The sequence below is a fragment of the Cervus canadensis genome, chromosome 15, assembly GCF_019320065.1.
Source record: "Cervus canadensis isolate Bull #8, Minnesota chromosome 15, ASM1932006v1, whole genome shotgun sequence".
NCBI classification, from domain to species: Eukaryota; Metazoa; Chordata; class Mammalia; order Artiodactyla; family Cervidae; genus Cervus; species Cervus canadensis.
In genome coordinates, this window is record NC_057400.1 from 41,548,678 (window position 1) to 41,570,204 (window position 21,527).

Here is a 21,527-nt window from a genome sequence, read left to right on the forward strand (position 1 = left end):
TAAAATGACTGCCATTAATGAGTGGCTACCTCATAAGTGAGTAACCCAGAAAAATGTTGACATATTAAAAGTATTTGTCACAAGTTAATATTGTATACTCAATATCTTGTTAACACATTATACTTCCAGTATTTCAGATAAGTAATATAAGAAGAAAAGGGAGGCAATTTAAATTTAGACTTCTGTGATTTTCTTTTTAAAGGGTACATTCCACCAACATTGTTGAGATTGTCTGGGAGTTAGTTGCCTGCTGCATACTTCGCTAGACTTTAGCTGAGACAGCTGTAGAAGGTGTGTAATGTCTTCAAAGCAAAAGGAGAAATGAAGCCATCATGTGAATTTAATATCTTGGGTACATAAGCAATAAGTTTGTCATTGTTCTCTCTCATCTCAAATTAACTGAGATGGACCCAGTTTCCTGATAAAGACAAAACTTTGACCAATGGCAGTTTGCAGAGAGATTGCAACCAGTTTCTGACTTGATAAGTGATTGTTCTCATTAGTGCTCATTCATGGGGCATCACCTCACCAGGTGCTCCAAGAAGTGTGCAAAAAGGGTGGAGACAAATAACATTTCATTCTGTCTCTCCCTTTGTGAAAATATGCTAAAAATGTTTCTAAGGCTTCATTAAAGGGCGTTTACTTGGGGATTTAGAACTGAGACTTAGCCTCTGCTGGAGGTGGTATGAATAATATGATGAACCAAATTACTGTCCCATTTGAATAATCCTAGGCTTTCCTTGGTAGCCTAATGATAAGTTGCTAGAAACTTAAGTGGAAATGGCTTAAAATCCCAGTATGTTTCACAGTCTCATTTTTGGTGGAATAAGAGGTGTTTTGAGCATTTCTTGATTGTCCTGTGGTTTCTTCTTTTAAAGACAGTGATGGTATATTTTATGTAGGACATGTAATATGTATTAATTGTTGGGATTATAACAGCTAACCATTTACAATTAAAATATAAGAGTTGAAGTTAGTAGAAGTTTTCCTTTTGCCTGCTTTAAACTCGTGTGCAAGCTGGGTTTTTTTTTCATACATGATTTTCCCCCATACATAAATAAGGTTCTGTGACTTCTTTCACAGATACTGTTCATGAAAGCTAGTAAAGATTTTTTTGGTACAATATGCCCTCAGAAGAAGGTCTCAGTAATCGAGGGGCTGTTCTCAACATTCCATTGGAAACTTTTTTTTCTTTCTCTTTCACTTAAGTCCCCCCTGAAAAACAGCTCCTGAGTGAATAAAATGACTGAGAAGGCTTATTATACAAGGCCTGCCTTTTGTTCTTGGTCACTTCATCTTCCTGGACTTCCCACAGTCACATACCATGTTCTCCCACTTGATTCATGTTGGAGACAGTCCCAATTTCAAAACCTTACCAAAATCCCTTCTAGAAAAAACCCTAACTTTTTATAGATTTGGAGTCCATCAAAAGGAGGATGCCCAAAGAGGCTTTGTGAACACCTTTGTCTTGGAATGCACATCTGTTTTAGCAGCAGCAGCAGCCTGATAGCCTAAGCAGGCGTTGAAACAACTTACTTAACCACAAGCTCTATAAGCCACTTCAGGTGTGTGTGTGTACATGTGTGCTTATATGAGCACATTTATGGATTTTGCTGCGCTAGAACCAAAACTTGCCTCAGATGTCCTGCTTTCCTCTTAGACTAGTATGGGGGCATCAAAAACTCCAGCCTTACTATTCAGTGTGATCTGCTTGGACCGGAAGCACCTGGGTCTTCTGGGCGCTCATCATACATACAGACCTACTGAATCAGAATCAAGAATCCTGGTGTGGATCGTATGCAACTTTTAAAGTTCGAGAAGCCCAGCTCTACAGAAGTATGAGGCAAGAGCAGATGTGCTGGTCCTGAGAAAAACCTTAGTTTTCCTTCTTGATTATGCATATTAAAGGCATAAACCTGTATTGAGGAATCACTGAATGCAGTCCTGATTATCTGAGTGAGTGTTCCTGTTTATCTTCTAATCCAATGCCTTAAAAACCGAGAAAGGTGCACTCTCCCTCTTCTGAACTTTAACATGTCATTTTCACATTCTTCATTTTTTAAAAAAGCCAACTCAGGGTACTAGGAATAAAAAAAAACCTGATTAAGAGCCCAGGTAGAGTCTCTCCTTTTTTGCTACACACTTAAGGCTCTGTCCCACTGAGGGAGTGAGAGGTGGGCAACCTTGGAAACAGTGGAAAGAAAGGCATTCGGGGACAAAGAAGTTAATGAAAGGAGAAAGCAACAGTAGGCAAAACAGGGCAAAAGGCTCTCAGGAGAAATGGCGATAGAGGTAAGAGGGGGAAAAAAAAGCATCAATAATGTCATAGCCACGGTTCCTTCCCCCACCTCCCAACACCTTAGTAATTAAGCCCCTGCTTGTTTATGAAGCTTTTTAAAGGAAAATGGGGTCTGGCTGTATTTTTCTCCTAGAAAACTATCTCGGCTTGAGTCTGGGACATCTGGTCATCAACCCTTCCAGCCCTGGGCCGCCCGCATCGGACCTTGCTTGCGGCGCCGTGGTGGAGGCCACAGCTGATGCCCACGGCGGCCGAGGCGCCCGAACCGCCACGGGGGCGCAGTCCGGTCTGGACGCTGACCGCTGGGCCCACCCAGGCGGCGCTCTCCAAATGCGCCCGCATAGGCACAGGTCGCGTCTGGCTACCCCTCGCTATCAAGCGCAGGACCCACCCAGTGTCCCGGGTGCCCTTTCCCTCCGGGAGCGGCGGGGGCGAGGGGAAGGCAGATACACTCTGGGAGGAAGGCACGAGCTCCACCGGGCGGAGGCGCCCAGGCCGAGCCTCCGGCACGGAAAGAGTGTGTCCCCCTGGGGTACGCGCCAGCCGCCGCGCTCCCCGGGTATCCGGGCGGGTCCCCCTCGCGATCGCCAGAGTGCTGGGGAACCTACTCTCGGGCCGCTTAGAGACCTTAGACAATGGAGCCGGAGCAAGGCGGCTGGCCTAGGGCCGAGCGCCGAGCGCGGGGGTGGCTTCTCCCGCCGCCGGCCCCCGCGGTGCCCCGCGTGGAGCCGGCCCGCCAGCCAGCTCGCGGGGCCGAGCCGAGCTCTGGCGCTGAGCTCCTCCTCCTGGTTCCCGCGCGGCTCGGCCGTCCCGGGAAAGCCACAGGAGGGCAGGCTGGCGGGTGCCGGCCACGCGAAGCAGCTTTGGGCGGTGAACCCTCTGCTGCTCTTGGCGCTCCGTTTCGGGCGGAGACTGAGTTGCTCTGTGGAGCCAGTATCAGGAGATCTCTTCTTACACCTCGGGGTTGCTTGCCTCGTGCCATCTATTTGTGCCAGCATCCTTTTAAACTGGTTCTTTTCTCTATCCCTCTTTAAATTCTTTCTCATTTTAAAATTATTGGCATGGATTCTTTTTCTCCCCTCCAGATTATATAAACATTACACACACACACACACACACACGCGTCTTCCATAAAGATCACTGCGTTGACACCGCTTCCACTCTGTCTCCCCAGATCAGCGCTTCTAGCGAACCCATTTGCGCGAGGACTCGGCCCTCTCTTTTCCTGGCGAGGCTTTTGAACCTGTCGCCAAGGCCGTACCTCGGAGAGAAGGAAGTGCAGTGGGACGTGAGGGATGCATGGCGCCTGCCCCCAGTTAGATGCTCTTCAGATAATCTGCGACCAAGCTCGCTGATTAAATATTTAGGAAAGACCTCGTAAACATCACTGCAAATACATTAAGGCACTTCAACCCGACAGCTTATGATTATTTCAAAACTTAAAAAGGAGATCATTGATTGTCACTGTTTCTGTGCTCAACCAAGAAACTGAATCTTCCCGTGGTGGGTGGATGGGGTGGCTGAATTGCTTGCTTTTCTCCCCCACGACTCCCCCTTGCCGCTCACTTTCATGGCTGTGGCGCTCAGTAGCAGTGATTTATTTATTTCTGTATGGAGTTAAAAGGGTGTGCGTTGGTGGGGGTGTTCGCTGAGGACACGCAGGACCTGATCACAAAGGACTAGCTCAGGTGTCTTGTGCTTCTGTATTAACTGGAAAAGACAGACTCTGGAACTTTTACAGGGCGAGAAGAGGCCACCGGCTCGCGCTTTGTATACTTTGCACTTGAAATCGTTACATTCAACTGAATATTTGGCTCATTCAGATCCGAAAAGTCTCCTAGCATCGTCGAATTCCCTCCTCCGCCCCTCAGCTCCAAAGGAGGGGGAGGGGGTAGGTAGGAAATGTTTAGTAAATTGCACATCTTTGAATCTTCCTAAAGCAGTGGTCACAAAGCTTAAAGGTGACAAAACAGTGCTCACGTAAAACCAACACACATTCCCCACCCCCCTAAACCAACAATAAAATCATCCCCTTCAATTTGCCATGATCGCTGCGACCAGGAGCCAGGTGATTATCCTAATTAATGTCTATCTAATTAAATTACTGTCAGCAGTTAACCAATGGCAGGAGCCGTTTCATCGGCTGCACAAGCAGCAAGATCAAAAGTGAGCCTTTTCTGATTGCTGCATAGTGTCAATTGGCCAATCTCTTCTCCCAGGGAAAAAAAAAAAAAGTAAATCAAACCTTTGAGAAGCATTTGCTGGTTGAAGTGCTTTCTGTCTAGTGAGGGGGTCTGTGGATTTCTAGTTTATGATAAATAGGACTTTAAAAACCAGGGACAGGAGGGCGCGTGTTCAGGTTCTAGAGCTATGCAGCTGGAGCACTGCCTTTCTCCTTCTATCATGCTCTCCAAGAAATTTCTCAATGTGAGCAGCAGCTACCCACATTCAGGCGGATCTGAGCTTGTCTTGCACGATCATCCCATTATCTCGACCACTGACAACCTGGAGAGAAGTTCACCTTTGAAAAAAATTACCAGGGGGATGACGAATCAGTCAGATACAGACAATTTTCCTGACTCCAAGGACTCACCAGGGGACGTCCAGAGAAGTAAACTCTCTCCTGTCTTGGACGGGGTCTCTGAGCTTCGTCACAGTTTCGATGGCTCTGCTGCGGATCGCTACCTCCTGTCTCAGTCCAGCCAGCCACAGTCCGCGACCACTGCTCCCAGTGCCATGTTCCCGTACCCCGGCCAGCACGGACCGGCTCACCCCGCCTTCTCCATCGGCAGCCCCAGCCGCTACATGGCCCACCACCCGGTCATCACCAACGGAGCCTACAACAGCCTCCTGTCCAACTCCTCACCGCAGGGCTACCCCACCGCCGGCTACCCCTACCCGCAGCAGTACGGCCACTCCTACCAGGGAGCCCCGTTCTACCAGTTCTCCTCCGCACAGCCCGGGCTGGTGCCCGGCAAGGCGCAGGTGTACCTCTGCAACAGGCCCCTTTGGCTGAAATTTCACCGGCACCAAACGGAGATGATCATCACCAAACAGGGAAGGTAATGCTACATTCTTGGCTGCCGCTGCTCCAGGCGCGGCCGGGGGGCATGTGTACCCGGGCTGTGACCGCCGCGGCAGCGACGATTTGGGGTCGGGAGCGGAGTGGAAGGCGCTCTGGCGCGTCCTAGAGTTGGCTGGTGTTGGAAAAACGGAAAGTGGAAGGTATAACCACCGCGGTGATGTTGGGGAGCGGGGCGGGGGGTGGGGTGGGGTGGGTTTCCCCGCTCTAGAAAGGTGGTCGGAGAGCCAGTCAGTGGCCGGAGAAAGGAGAGAGAGAGAGGGGGAGAGCCCTGGCCTGTGGCCGGGAGATGGGAGGGACGCATCAATGCCCGATACACCGACAGGTGGAGATTCGGGTCGCCAACCTCTCTTTCCACCTGGGCAGTGATACCTGCCGACTCCCCATTCCAGTTCATTCGCCGATCTCCCAGACTTCAGTCCCTCTTCTTTTTCTCCCCCACCACCCTTTTTCCAATCCAGCAAACGTTCGCTCATCGATGCTGAGAGAATAAGTTTTGCTTTGCTATCTGGCGCCGCGCTTCTTGCATTTAATCTTTAACATTTATGTTTTTTTCCCCCCCTTGTTGTCTCCCCCCTCCCTAATTTAAATAGGCGCATGTTTCCTTTTTTAAGTTTTAACATTTCTGGTCTCGATCCCACGGCTCATTACAATATTTTTGTGGATGTGATTTTGGCGGATCCCAATCACTGGAGGTTTCAAGGAGGCAAATGGGTTCCTTGCGGCAAAGCGGACACCAATGTGCAAGGCAAGTCCTTCCAATTAACACGTCTTCCTGACACTTATTTAGGTGAGAATGATTAATTAAAGCCTTTGTGGACTGGCTCGAGCGACTTTTAAAACGATCGGCCAATGACTTCTAAAAGGAAACTAGGAGGATGGGGGAGAGACTGAGCGACGGGAAGGGGGAGGATTATGCAAAAGCTATTTTAATCATTCCCAGTTAATAGGAAGAAAGCGCGGCCTTAAAAAAGCCCCAGCTAATGGGCCTTACAGTGGAATAAGGGGTGTGTGTCTGTGTGTGTGTGTCCTGCGTGGTGAGGAGTTGGGACTGGGCAGTGCCCCGGGCACATGTAAACAACTTGTCTCTTTCTCTAGGAAATCGGGTCTATATGCATCCGGATTCCCCCAACACGGGGGCTCACTGGATGCGTCAAGAAATCTCTTTTGGAAAATTAAAACTTACAAACAACAAAGGAGCGTCAAACAACAATGGGCAGGTCAGTGGCTCAAGCGCTCACTTCTCTCTCTCTCTCACGCACACTCACTTATACACGCTCGTTCCTGCCTAAGATCAAATTCATCACTTTAACATGAGGAACGACACGTTTCTTTGCTTCATTAAAGAGATTTTTAAAAATTCTATTTCCGTCCTCCCAAATTATATTAAACAATCTACAAAGTTGTTCTTGTCCCCCTCTCCCCCCCTCCCTGGCCCAATTCCTGAGTTCCCAACCTTCACAAGTACAAATATTTGGTTGATTTGAGAAGGGAGTGCGCAGGATCTGCAGGTTGTGAAAATCTTTGTTGCTCCTTAAAGGAGAACTGGGAGAAGGGCCCTGAGGGCTGGGCGGTCGGGTTTGGTTTTCCTCTGGTGCTCGGGCGTTGCATGCTCGGGTGGAACGAGGGCGGGTCTGCTTCGGCCAGCCAGTCACCAGCCGGGCGAGGCCCGCGATCAGTTTCCCGGGGCGGCGGGCTCCTCGCAGATTCCACGCGGCCCGCGGCTCACAGCCCCTTGCAGGCAGACCGCGTTAACGTGCCGCCGGGCGCTTCCCTTTCTTTCCGCCGGACAGATGGTGGTTTTGCAGTCCTTGCACAAGTACCAGCCCCGCCTGCATGTAGTGGAAGTGAACGAGGACGGCACGGAGGACACCAGCCAGCCCGGCCGCGTGCAGACGTTCACTTTTCCCGAGACTCAGTTCATCGCCGTCACTGCCTACCAGAACACCGATGTAAGGAGGCCTGGGGGCTGGGCGCGCGGCGGGCGGCGCAGGCTTCCCCCGGCCCGCGGCGGTAGCGGAGGCCATCCCCGGCTCGGGCACTAACATCCGCCACAGCTGGCTCTGCTGTGCCTTTAGGAGTGGGGCCAGGGGCCTGCTGGGCACCTTCCGTGTATACCTAACCGGTGGGAAAACTCTTCCTATTCGTCTCCGACGCGGGTCACCCGGGCCACCTTCAAGGTGACCAGGATTTCTAGAGCCTCTGGGAATTTTGATTTAGTTTTCAAACATCAGTTTCTGCGTGATCGAAAGAAACGCATATTCATGATTTAAAAACTAACATAAATCAAATTACTCGGGACTATGGAGTGAGCTTCCTAGCACTCATTTGCAAGTTTGCAAAAACTTATTTTACTATTGTTGATTTTAAAACAGGAAAATATCTTTTAAAACAGGAAAATATCATAAATGAAAGATATGCATTTATTTGCAATCAAAACTGATTTCAAGATGCAACTTGTGGGTTCTTCAAGTTGTGTATCAGAAGCGACTAACTTAAAAATATGATGAAGCATTTAAGATAGGTGACATTTTTTAGGAATGAATTCAAGTGCCCCTTAAAAATTTTTGCCTGAGTAAGTGCATTTACATAACAAGCATTTTTAAAAATGAGCATTTTGAACCAGTTTAGGACACATGGGAGAGCTAATGGAAAGCTATACTTTAGTTTTAGTCACCATTAATTTAAACATAACTTTCATCATACTTTTTTCCTCTTTCCACCCATGCCCTCAAAATTTTCAGTTAGGGAAACCTTGCTATTTAATGAAATTGTAGGCCTTTAGCCCCTGTAAAAAGTGGCAGATGACATATTCTTAAACACCCAATCTGCTGTATAAAAAGTAAAGTTAATTTTTTTTTTCTCTTTTCCAGATTACACAACTGAAAATAGATCACAACCCCTTTGCTAAAGGATTTCGGGATAATTATGATACGTAAGTAGTTTTGCACCTTTCTTCTCAAATTTGTGGAATTGGGCTCTGGGTCAAAGGTGGATTGTTTTGTACAAGGCTTTTGGAAGCTAGAAAGTGTGAAGACAGTTGTTTTCGGGGTTTTCCCTTTCTTTTTTGATGGCTCCTCTTCTTTCTGGTGACCTGGCTTGGTACTTCTGTGTTTTGGGTCAAAGGTTTCCTCCACCTATTTTTAGCTTTCATATGAATTACAAAGTTGTTGGCGGGGAACCTAGGGCTGGCTGGCTGGGGAAGCTGCCCTGGTTCCCGCGTGCGGGAGTTGTGTGTGGTGCTGCAGATGCTCAGCTCAGATTGTCTGTGTCTGAAACCGCCCGATTCTGCCTGAAAGTGCATGTGGCTCTGGCAGTTGTTACAGTCTCCTTGGCATATGTGACTTTTATTTACCCATTTCCAAGTTTTGTGTAATAGCTTTTCCTGTGCAAGTTTACCATGGACTGAATAAAAATGTGCACCCACTACAGGCAAGTTCACGAGCACAGCTGATGGTGCAGTCATTTCAGGCTTTGGGAAGGACCCAGGTGCTGTTGCAGTGTATTATTTGTGCTTTGAAAGAAAAATATTTCCTCTTTTATCATTTGTATCTAGGTGTGTTTTAATTAAATGTGCTGATTTCCTTTTCTCCAGGCCTCCCTTACCTATCTCCATTTCTTGTCTATCAAAATGCTGTCCTCTGGGGGCCACAGTAGGTGTAAACTGAACCCTTCCTGGGCTTGTTCTGGCATTCTCTTGCTCAGAGCCCAGGTACAGTGCTGAGGAGTTCACAAAGAGTTATATGGCAAGATCTAACTCTGGACTGTGGGGATCCCTTCACTTTTCTCTGACCATAGAAGGAAAGGATACATTAATTTTAATTTCATGGCTTGCATTAAGTGCTGGGGCTAGAACTACAGAGTTGAAGCTATCTTTGATTAGGAATAGATTAAATTTGTGGAGGAGACAAGTGGCTCTCTCCAGGTAGATACCAAACTTTCCTCCTGATATTTTTTATAACAAATTGAAGAGAATCATCAACAATTATACACTATAACTGTACAGTTATACACTGTAACTGTCAAGTGTATCCCTCAAAAGTGATCCAAAGGAAGCAAGCCTCATCAGTATGATTCCCCAGGAAAAAAAAGAAAAAAAGAAAAACTTGGCTACTCTAGTCCTTCTTCACAATCTAAAAAGGTGGGCTCAGCACGGTGGAAAGCGTGTGGCCCAGGAGACCAGAGATACTGGTCTCTGTACTAGGGGGGGTCTTGTAGATTTTGAGCTTTTAATTCTGCTGTGAACATCTGTTCCAAAGCATTTTATTTTGCACAAATCAATTCGGTAATCCCAAGTGGGTTGGGACCTGGATGGGCATATAAACTGTATCTTTTGCAGGTTGTTTTTTTTTTTCTTTTCCTTTTAAAAATATTGTGGTGGTAAACAGAGAAGATATTTGCACCTTGCTGGTTATGTTCCCTTCCTGCCTCCCTCTACTTGTTCTTATTTGAGACTTGAATTAAGTTTCAAGAGGGAAATTTTGTTCAGTCAGCAAACTGTATCCGAGCAGCCACAGCATAACCCTCATCTGTCCCTCTTCTGGTTGACTTCTGTTGGAAAAGCTACTTCCGTTTGATTCTTGAATCACTATATATTTATCATAAAAAGCTTCTTTAGCTATACAAATGGCTATCTTAGAGATTTATGGCTTAGAGTAGAATGGTTTTTGACACTGTCTCTCTTTCCACCTTACGTTGGTTATTTGGGCCTGGCTCACTTTTGGAGAAACGGAAAAGAGTTCAGGGGGACCAGGGTGTTTGCTTGGCCACTCACTAGGGAATCTCCTCCCCAAAGTATTGAGGTCTTACAAGACTGAGGCTCTCTTTCAAAACAGTCTGTTGCTTAAAGATTAAAACATTCATGTGTGAGCTAAAAAAGGGAGGCATGTGTGTGATGTGTATGAGAAAATAACGTCTACCAATCTTGATCCAGTCTCTGGTTCCTTCTCAATTCTAATGGGATCTTATAGGCCCCTGTGGGGCCTAGAGTGAACCTTTGATTATCTTATCTAAGGTAATTCCCAGTAACACAATCACTGCCTGTGGTTGGGCAAGTTATTTAACTTTCCTTTGACTCAGTCTTCATCTGTAAGGTAGGATAATAATGGTACCTAACTTGGAAAATTGTGATGGTTAAATAATGATCTGTACAGCCCTAGACAAGGGTGCCTGGAACATAGTCAAGTTGTATAAGGATGAGCTGTTACCAGTGGGAGATTCTTGGTGGAGGTTGATAATTGTACTTTTAAGAGTTTGCCCACATTTTTCCCCTTTTTTAAACCAGTAACAAGTCAAAAGCTGGGGAGATAAGCTCAAAGAATAATTTTCCTTTGTAAAATAATTTTATTGATTGATGATTTTATTTCCACGTAGTAATTCTAGTTTGTATGGTTGAGGGGGATGGTTAAAGGAACACACAGGGGAAAACAATAGACAGTAAGTACCATGGAGGCTTCCAGCAGTAACGCTCGGATCTCAGAAGACTGTCCAAGGCCAATCTGATGCTCAGTACCAGGGGGGACCCCGCGTGTGTGTCAGATGGCAGAAAGTGGTCTTAAAAGGGTGGAGTGGGTAACCGGTTTAGAAATTTCACTCAGAAACTCTCACCGCAGAAGAAAGGCCCACTGGGCAAATGCCACCTGAGCCCCTGGGCAGATCTGCCTCATCTGTGCACATATATTGGAGAAGTGGGTGAGCATCCCCTGCCCGTGCTCTTCTCTCGGCCCTCTGTGCACTTGGTGAGAGAGCGCAAGAGAGGAGGGAAGCCTTCCTCTTCATCTGTATCAGCTTTAGGTCCCTGAATGGACAAATCGGTTCCTTTATAATTTCACGGTTTATTTTGGAGAGGATGCAAGTCTGTGACCTTTTGTCTGTCTTTATCCTGGACGGCAGGTTACACGTGGAGCGTGTGGGGGTGGGCGACCAGGGGTGGTCTTCTCTTTAGCGCCCCCGAAAGGACCTTGCGCCACCCTTCGGTTCTCTCTCTCTCCCTCCCTCGCAGGATCTACACCGGCTGCGACATGGACCGCCTGACCCCCTCGCCCAACGACTCCCCGCGCTCGCAGATCGTGCCCGGGGCCCGCTACGCCATGGCCGGCTCTTTCCTGCAGGACCAGTTCGTGAGCAACTACGCCAAGGCCCGTTTCCACCCGGGCGCGGGCGCCGGCCCCGGGCCGGGCACGGACCGCAGCGTGCCGCACACCAACGGGCTGCTGTCGCCGCAGCAGGCCGAGGACCCGGGCGCGCCGTCGCCGCAGCGCTGGTTTGTGACTCCGGCCAACAACCGGCTGGACTTCGCCGCCTCGGCCTACGACACGGCCACGGACTTCGCGGGCAACGCGGCCACGCTGCTCTCGTACGCGGCGGCGGGCGTGAAGGCGCTGCCGCTGCAGGCGGCTGGCTGCACGGGCCGCCCGCTCGGCTACTACGCCGACCCGTCGGGCTGGGGCGCGCGCAGCCCACCGCAGTACTGCGGCGCCAAGTCGGGCTCGGTGCTGCCCTGCTGGCCCAACAGCGCCGCGGCCGCCGCGCGCATGGCCGGCGCCAACCCCTACCTGGGCGAGGAGGCCGAGGGCCTGGCCGCCGAGCGCTCGCCGCTGCCGCCGGGCGCCGCCGAGGACGCCAAGCCCAAGGACCTGTCCGACTCCAGCTGGATCGAGACGCCCTCCTCTATCAAGTCCATCGACTCGAGCGACTCGGGGATTTACGAGCAGGCCAAACGGAGGCGGATCTCGCCCGCCGACACGCCGGTGTCCGAGAGCTCGTCCCCGCTCAAGAGCGAGGTGCTGGCCCAGCGGGACTGCGAGAAGAACTGCGCCAAGGACATAGGCGGCTACTATGGCTTCTACTCACACAGCTAGGCCGGCCCTGCCCGCCCCGGCCCCGCGCCCCGCCGCGGCCCGGCCCCTGCCGGCCCCTCGCGCTTCTCCCCCTGCGCCTCCTGCTCACGCCCCACCTCGCGCACTCCCTCAGTTTATTTGACCCTCGAACGCCGTCTGCAGCGAATTAGTACAGGTCTCCTGAGTGTGATTTTAACCTTCTTCTTCTTCTTTTTTTTTTTGCACAGCAGTTTCTGCAGTTAGCGCACCGACCTTCAACTTGGCTATAAACCTTTTCGGTTTGCCTACTTAACTCTCCTTCTGTGAAGTTATCCTGACGGTTTCCCTCCCCTCGTCTTTTTCTCACCCTCTCCTTGTCTTTCTCCACATGAAACTCTTCACCTTTAGGAGACCTGGGCAGTCCTGTCAGGCAGCAGCGATTCCGACCCGCCAAGTCTCGGCCTCCCCATTAACCGTAGGATGTTGACTGTAGAACCTGGACCCTCCCAGCGCGTCCTTTCTTATCCCCGAGTGGATGGATGGATGGATGGTAGGGATGTTAATAATTCTAGTGGAACAAAGCCTGTGAAATGACTGTATATAGTGTTAATTTATTGTAACGAATGGCTAGTTTTTATTCACATTGTCAAGGCACAAAACCAGTTCACGCTTAAACTTTCTCATTCATTTCTTTTCCTTTTTCTCCAACTCCCCCCGCCCCTGAAAAATGTTTTCTTGTGAGATTATTAACAGTATTCTAAGAGGCTCTGGAAACTCGAAAGACTAGATAATGAAGAGTTTCTCACTTCTCCTCAATTCACTGCATGAAATAACTACCCTGTGCCCTACTGCACACAAATAGCTAAGGAGAATCTGACCAAACACCTGTAAAGGATAGGTGTCTGTTCATAGGCAAGTCGATTAAGTGGCATGATGCCTGCAAAGCAAAGTTAACGAGTTACATGTTTTTTCCCCCTTCCTTCTAAATAGAATAGCTCGACATCAGCAATATTATTTTGCCTTATTTGTTTTTCCCCAAAGTGCCAAATCCATTACTGGTCTGTGCAGGTGCCAAATATGCTGACAAACTGTTTCTGAATATCTTTCAGTTCCCCCCTCCACCTTTATATGCTGTAAATCTTTGTAATGAATATTCTACTAATGATATAGATGACTGAATTGTTGGTTAACTATAGTGTAGTCTAGTGAAGATGAATTGTGTGAGTTGTATATTTTACTGCATTTTAGTTTTGAAAATGATTTCCCCGCCACCTAGAAACAGCTGAAATTTGACTTCCTTGGGAAAACACTAGCATTAATGCAAGTAAGACTGTTTATTCCCCCCTCTAAGTCTTGTTATATTTGATAAGGAGCACTGATCCCCCTGAAAATAGATTAGTAGAATTTCTAATGTTGTGTAGCAAACCTATACTTTTTTTTTTGTATTTTAAAATTAATGTGAAATATGCATCATACACAATACTCAATCTAGATTCCAGTCCATTGGGGGGATTTTTTTTTCCTAATAGGAATTCAGGGTCTAAACGTGTGTATATTTTGGCTCTTCTGTAAATCTAATGTTGTGATTTTTATATTTGTTTCGTTTTGTCTGTGAACTGAATAATTTATACAAGGACACACTCCATTGAGAAACGTTTTGTTTTTTGCTCGTTTGTATCGTCTGTGTATAACAAGTACAATAAATCTGGTAAAACTCTATGGTGTTTGAAAGCAGTTTACAGTTTGAAAATTTAATTAGAGGTGATTATTTTTAAGGGCTGAGGAAGAATAGCCTGTCTCTACTCCAATATGGGGCATTCTGTGTAGTGGGAACTACATCCCATTTTCCTCTTAAATTTGTTAATATACCACTACCAGTAATTACTTTTCTCTGTCTTATTTACAACTACTTAGTTCCCTGTGAGTCGAGTTCACTTTGTTACACTCGTTTTTTTTTTTTTTTTCCTTCAGGAAAATGTACATGCTTCCTTATATCTGTAAGTAGGAAATAACATGAGCAGGAAATGGAGGGTCTTTAATAAGATATTAAGTATTTCTTGAAATTTCACAAAGTCAAGAGGGAGGCTTTGGGCAAGAGAAGAGTGTAATTTAAATGCTTGTCAAAATAGGCTGTTGACCGCAGCTTTAGTCAGATGTTGAAAATTCTGGTCTTTAAGTACAAGGCCTTGGAGTTGAGTGGTGAATCCGTAAATGAAAACAGAATGGCCTACATTTCTTGAGTGGATTATTTTGGGGGGATAGGGAGGGGTTGGAGTGGGGAAAGTACTCATAGAGCAAACTCATGAAAGGTCGATATTTAACCACTGAGCTTAAAACTTGCTTTAGGAGGTATCTGTGGAGCACCACTCCATTTCTTCTACAGTGGATTTCCTGCGCCCATCCTGCCCAAGCCAGGTCCCCATCCCTTGAGAAAAAATGCAGAATGTGGATATTCCAGCTGGGAGGGGGCTAATTGCGTCTTAGTCAAGGGGTCCACAGAGCTCTCTTTTACTTTTGTCTCCAGAGAAAGGAGATCCAAGAAAGGTGGAAAATGGTCCAGCATTCTTGTTTGGCCTAGGCCAGTCTCAGGTTATGGGGCGAAATTTACCACCATCCAGAGATGGTCCTTTGCAATTTGACAGATGTAAAGAGGCTTCAAAGTACCAATTAAAATGAAAATTGGAGGGGAGAACAAAACCGATTTGCCTTCCTTGGGTAATCTGGCCACTAGACGGCGTTCCGCCGAGTTTTGTCTGCCACATAGAAATGCGATGACTGATTTTCCTTTGTGTTTGTTTCTCCCGGATCACACCTAAGAACTAAACAAGAGGACAAAAAGTACAGAACAGGGGGCCTGCGTGGCGAGTGAGGTGGCGCGGTGTATTCTTGTAATCATCCCCTGGCCCGGCGCTCCTGCGACCTCGGTGCCAGCGAGCAGGAGGCGCACGTGCAGCCGGGAGGCCCGGGGGCGCCCAGGCCGAGGGCGAGGGGCTGCGGAGCTGCTAAGAGTTCCGGGGGGTGAGCCTGGGGGTCGGAGCGCGGCTCCGGGCCAGGCCCGCCGCCCTCGGGCCAGAGTCACCACGAGAAAAGGAGTCGGTGTCATGTGCGGAAACGAAGCTCTTAGAAGCCGAGGATAGATTTCACAGGAACGTAGTGCCTTGTACTGAAAGACGCACTTAGCTGCTATTAGGAAGCACTTAAAAAAATTGGGGAGGTCGTTTCCCTTGCAGCTCTGCACCATCTGCTGTGTGGACTGAGTCAGCGTGAGGTAAATTTGCAGCTCCGCGCTCCTCTCTGAGGCAGTGTGCTTTCCTGTCCCTTTCAAGCATGATCGTTTCTCCTGGCTTCCAAAGAGTCTTGGGTGTCTGGTGAAGTGACACTGTCAGTGTGTCTGAGAAGCTGCTGCTGTTTCAAGGAAATGGGAGTGTTTTGGGGGAGGGCCTGCGGGAACCAGAGTTCGCGTCCCGGGTTAGATTTCGAGTTGCCTTTTTATCTCCCTGAGGGTAGGAGTCAGGGTAGGGACGGAGAAGGATGACGAATCCTCCCCGTAAACTGCAGATTTTCTGTTTTCAAAAGTGGCTTTTCAAAAAGAGAAAGGAAGAAAAAAAGACGAGCGTGCGGCTCTTTCTTCTGGCTCAAGCCTTCCCGCCACTCGCGTCGCGCGCCATCTTAACTCCTTGCCCACCAGCAGCTTGGGGCCGAGCGCGGCGGGCCGGCGCCGCTGGAGCCCGGAGATGCTGCGCCCTAGGTGCCTCACCTTGGGGCCGAAGCCGCGGGGTCAGGGCGGCCGACTGGCGGGCACTGAGCGCGCTGTGACCGAGTGCATCCGGGAGCCCAGGCCGGCGGGGACGGACGTCCGCACGAGCTCGGCCGGCAGTGCGGCGGCTCCGAAGGCCTGGGCCAGCAGCTGAGCCTGGGCCCAGGCTCTCTGGCTTCGCCGTTGGGTGGGCGCGCTGCTCTCTTCTGGCTGTTCCGGCCGCGGGTTCCAGGCCGCGAGTCCAGATAGGGATCCAGGCCGGGGGTCTAGACAGGGGGCCCAGCGAAGGTCCAGACCCGGAATCCAGGCGGTTCTCCGGTTCCTTCAAGAGCCTGGTCCAGCGTGGCTCCCGGCCTCGCCTCTAGCCTTGGGTGCGGCCCTCCTGCGCTTGTGGCTCCGCCAGAACCAAGCCAGGCAACCTACTAGGGTTTAGGACATGGAAGCCTTTTTAGGCCTAGGGGAAATTTACTGGGTTTGCTTAAAAAAAAAATCAGGTCGGTTTCTGACTCTAGGACTGACTTAACATTCTCCAAGCTCTTAAAATGTAATTTAGGGTCTACAGAGAACTTTATGAACCTTCTTCCCTCCTGCGCTTACATTTTCTTATAAATCCTGCTGTTAAAACTGGTTTACTTATGACCCACTTTTTTTTGTGTGTGTGTGATGTTAAGTATCTATTCTTTTAGTACTGAAGCCTTCAGGAATGTTGTACTTTCTGTTTAGGGTGCAGGCTTGGGAAAAAAAGCCTTTTAAATAGAGGTCGTTACATTCCTGGAGAATTTAAAATGCATTGTAGCAATATTTGGGCAAGGTATTTGTGTCTATAGTGATTTTATAAAATACTCTGCTTGTCCTCTGGTACAGCACCTTTTCTGTCTGTATATGAGTTCTTTTATTATGTATATGTTTTAGCCATGGAGATGGGAAAAACCACAGAGCTTATGATCTTGTGTGAAAACAGACCAGTCTAGGTCCCCCAAAGGAAACAGTAACAATTATTTTTATTTTTAGAATTAAAAAAACAAAAAAACTTGCTTTGAAGAAGTTAGCAGCTTTAAAGACCAAGGATAAGCATTCGATTTTTAAGATATTTAATTTACTCTGGTGTGTGGGCAATTGCTTGGTTAATTTTAATATTTTAAAGAGTAAGTGTTCTTCGTATTATCTGTAGGATCAATCTTTTAAAAGGTGGCTGAGAATTTTTAAGCAAGTTGAATCTGTATGATTTGTTGAATTTACAATCTGAGTGCAAGATTTACTTTTGGGCAGTTAGATTTTCTTTTGCCAGAACAAGATACATTTCTCAAGGAAGACAGAGACAAAGTAGGCAGGATTTTAGACATTGCATTATACTTGGTTTAATTCTGTTGCTTTGAGATTTGTGTCTTCCTGGTTCTGGTCTTCAGCTTGTAAATTAGGTTGCAGCATATTTAAAAATATATTCTCTTGAAAGAAAACCCCACTGCTTTCACAATAAAGTAAACTTGATGGTGTACAAGTCACTGGTCTCATCTGAGATGATTATATCTGCCTTGCATGTATTTTACACCCACAGTATGGTTTGCAGCGGTGTTCAAGGCATAGCGTGAAAAATTTGATTTGAATAGTTCCATTAAAGCAATGAAAAAAAAAAAAGCCCATGGCTTAATAGACCTTCTAGTGATAGCTCCCCCTCTTACTATGCTAACTCTGAAATAAATATGTGATCTAGTATTAGGGACATGGCATTTAGAAGACCCTTGCTGGTAATATTTAATTTAATAAACATACAAACTGTGACATTATTAATGCGATGAAGCTTGTACCACAAGCTGATTCTTTCAGGTTGTTTGACCTATTACTTATCACTAGATTCCTTATAAACATATGCTGTGATTTATAAATGGAATTTTATATTAAAATTATTTTGGATTTTAACTCTGAAAATACCTACATGACAAGGTACTCATTATATATATAAATCATTTATACTTGTATATCTTGGCAAACCTTTTGAGGAGGAAGAGGGAATTTATGAAGGGAGAGCATCTCTAGGGCTATATCTCTGGTTATTTTAGCTAATATAGTTATTTTGTTCAACTACTAGTAGGAAAAAATATAAGATTAAGTTTTGGGGCAAGCGTTATACCTATTTAGTATATGTATGTCTTGCCTGGGAAATCCCATGGACAGAGAAGCTTAGTGGGCTACAGTCCATGGGGTTGCAAAAGAGTTGGACATGACTTAGTGACTAAATAATAACAACAAAAACATGTCTTACATATGTGTGTGATATATGTATTCAGATACACACTTAAGTTTCAAGAAATGGCAAATTAATGGAACTTTCTGATTGAAAGGATCTTCCTAGCTCACATTTCAACTTTTAAGATGTATTTGTCTTTTATTTTGTCATTCCTAGTATGAAGGCGAAGGCATTTTTCAATCTTAGGATAATTCAGAAGCAATTTTTTGGTTCTCGGTTAATTCAGTCTCATCTTAAAAGTTCAAATTTAGCAAAGCACATGTTCCCTTGTTCATGCCAAGTGTGATAAAAACTAGTCGAAAAATAAAACTATTGCAAACAAGTAGAGCACTGCACTTCACTGCATTCTGTACAGGCCACATCATTTCTAGGTCTGATGTCACTGCCTACTGGGCTGCCATTTGTGGGTACAAGTAAGGCAGCCTTTGAAAGTTGATAGAAGGAACTAGTGTTTCAGATATGTGTGTCTGAACTGTGTTTGTGTGTTTTAAATATCCTTTTTGAATAGCGGTATGCACACTTGCGAGCATTCAAACATTTGCCATCTTCTATCAACAAAAGGTTATTCTTTATAGGCTCCAGGATGTTTTTCTCACTCTGCATTGGGAGCTCTTTTCTTTGTATCTTAAACAAATTAGCAAAATCATCTCTCCCACTTTGTAATATAGTCAAATTTAGACTATTCTGTGTAATTATAACTTCTTAATAGTTTAATCTTTCTGTTTACAGTATTAAGCTATCACATATATATTTTAACATCCTTGAACTTCAGTGGATGAAATACATGTTATATAGATTCAGTTTAGGCCATCTGCAATCATCAGTGATATTTTATGAGACCATCTCAGTTATTATATAGATTTCTTTATTTTGAATAGCTCACTCAGGAATTTACAAAAGGTGAAACTGTTATTTCAAATAAAAAATGTTTCAAAGGTGGTTAGTACTTTTATAGCCTGATTTGTTTATTACCAAAAATTTTATGATTTTGGATGTAATTTTGTCAGATAATAGCAATGTTTACTACTCAGCACCATCCTGAGAAAATAGAAGCTGCAATTAGGACTTACCCTTTCCTTTCACAGTTTACCTGCCACAGAATGCTATATATTTTGTTCAAATGAAACTTTTTCCTACCTCTGTCTTGATTTGCTATGTATATATGTGTATAATATATATCTATGTGTATATATATATATATTAATGACTGCATTCTAAGTAATTTTTAGAGCTCACTTACCTTTGGGATTGACTCTTAATTTATACTCACATTCTGCTTTGTTCCTGTGAAGAAAGTCAAAGAAACGTACTGACTTCCTCCTCAACAAATTTGTTCTTTCCTCCTCCAACTCTGCTGTCTTTCTGACACTCATTTTGCCCTTGTTGACTCTCTTGCCAACAACTTTTTTAAAAAACTTACTCTTCCTTCTCACACTACCACCCTAAACCTGAATCTTGATAAAATCTCTGCCTGATTCATCAGTTAGTTTATTTCAGATCAGAATTTTTATGCTTTCCCCAAAAGCAGTTGTGAAGTTTTCAGGATAAATATCAGATGCAATTTGTCTTTTTATTTAACTTCTCCCTCATTGGTTTTTTTTTTTTAAATTTTGTGCGTTATTGTCTATTTCTAATCACTTCTCTCAGTATTCACTTTATTATCTGGGCTTTTTTGTGAAAGGACAATATTTTTTTATATTGGTATTTCTGTGTTCTTTATCTTGACATTCTTAGCTATGTGAGGCACTCCATTTTCCCCTGCTTTCTTTTGTACTTCAGACCCATCTTTCAATGCTTTCTTTGATCCTTTTCAATTCAGCTTCCTCATTTGCACAGACATTAAAATCTTTCTTACTACATTTAGCAGTGTGCCCTTAACCAAATGTAATGACCTTGTTACAGACTAATCTTTATTGTCTTAGCTGTTTAAAAATCATAATTAGCCCTTTGGGTGATTCAGAATCACAGATTCTGCAACTCCCTCACTTTCCCTTCCTTCCTCCAGCTTTTCTTTCATGGGTCTCAATGCTTGCTTGTTTATTTATGCAGTTCCTAGGTTTCTATAGGTTTGCTCTTCACAGGATGTGCCCTCAAATACCTCTTGTAAGGAAACTTGCTAGACATGTGTTATGGCAGAATGAGGTGGGAAAAAGATCTGGTACTAGTTTTCCTAATATATACCTTCCACCCATTGCCCAATAACCTTCACCTACTTAATGGTTTCTTATTTCATGTAGCCTGATACATTTTAATTGACATTCTAAATCTTTCTATTTGTCCTTCCTTGAACCACCTGATATAGACTCATGTTCTCTTGCCTTTAAGTTGAATGTGATGAAGATTAAAGTGTATTTAAAAGATTTAATTTTTCTCAGTTAATATTAACATAACCCATTAAGGAGATGGGAACGTGAAGTGTATGTACCAGAACCATTGAGGAAGGCTTTTTTTAAAAAATGGCTATACAACTATGTGTACTATATCTTATTAATGACATCACCATCAGCCCTTTCTTTGCATAGTTAAAAGAAATAAAGTACCAAACCGAAGAGGTTCAGGCCTCATAGATCATGAGAAACAGTTCTACTTGCATCACCACTTTTTAGGAAACTCTTTGCTCCAGAGTTTAAAGTTACATAGATTTTTAATTTCATTTTCAATTCTTTTTACAGATTCTTTACAGTAATCTTCAAAAATATAAACGTGTTAGTCTGTGTGTCTGTGTATGACACCATAATGAAACTAGAGAACAAGAACATAAAATCGAGAATAGTGAGTGGGAATTTCTGACAGTCCTTTCATCCTGCAGTCCTAGATACTGTCATAATTGTGTGCTTTTTTGAGGATCTCTTATTGGAGCCTGAATACTTAATAATCTCCTATCTATGAAAATAATTCTATACCTCTGAGCACTAGAGTCAAGAGCCTTTAAATTTATTACTTAATTTGCACACAGTATACTTTCCATTTGAGTACAAAGTTTGCGTGAATGTCACCATATCCATGGAATGTTCGCATAATATGACTGAAAATCTGTAGTTGTTGCCAAGGCAATTTAGTATGTGAAATACCTGCCTTAAATTTGTTTTGTAAATATAGGTTTCAGAGGAACTTGACTTTTAAGGTACGGTAGAAAACACCGGACACAAGACATTTTATTTTTATGATTTTCAGTATCCTCATTTGTAAAATGAAGTGATAAGCAAATCTATAACTATCTTCCAGTTATATAAAGAACTTTGCTTTTTTGTGGACCTCTGATTTTCTATGCAGTTTGGGTTCACATGTTCTAAGCTACAGTAGAACAATCTCTAGAGCAGTGACTT

General features: G+C 45.3%; 1 protein-coding gene across 1 annotated transcript; it reads left to right on the forward strand.

Annotated features, from left to right (window-relative positions):
* Window positions 1-4,421: 4,421 nt before the first annotated feature.
* On the forward strand, window positions 4,422-14,002 carry TBR1 (T-box brain transcription factor 1). Its single transcript, XM_043487936.1, has 6 exons — window positions 4,422-5,361; window positions 5,975-6,129; window positions 6,480-6,601; window positions 7,175-7,333; window positions 8,255-8,316; window positions 11,383-14,002. Exons 1-6 carry the CDS (start codon window positions 4,670-4,672, stop codon window positions 12,239-12,241), a joined length of 2,049 nt encoding a protein of 682 aa, XP_043343871.1. The 5' UTR covers window positions 4,422-4,669; the 3' UTR covers window positions 12,242-14,002.
* The last annotated feature ends 7,525 nt before the right edge of the window (window positions 14,003-21,527 follow it).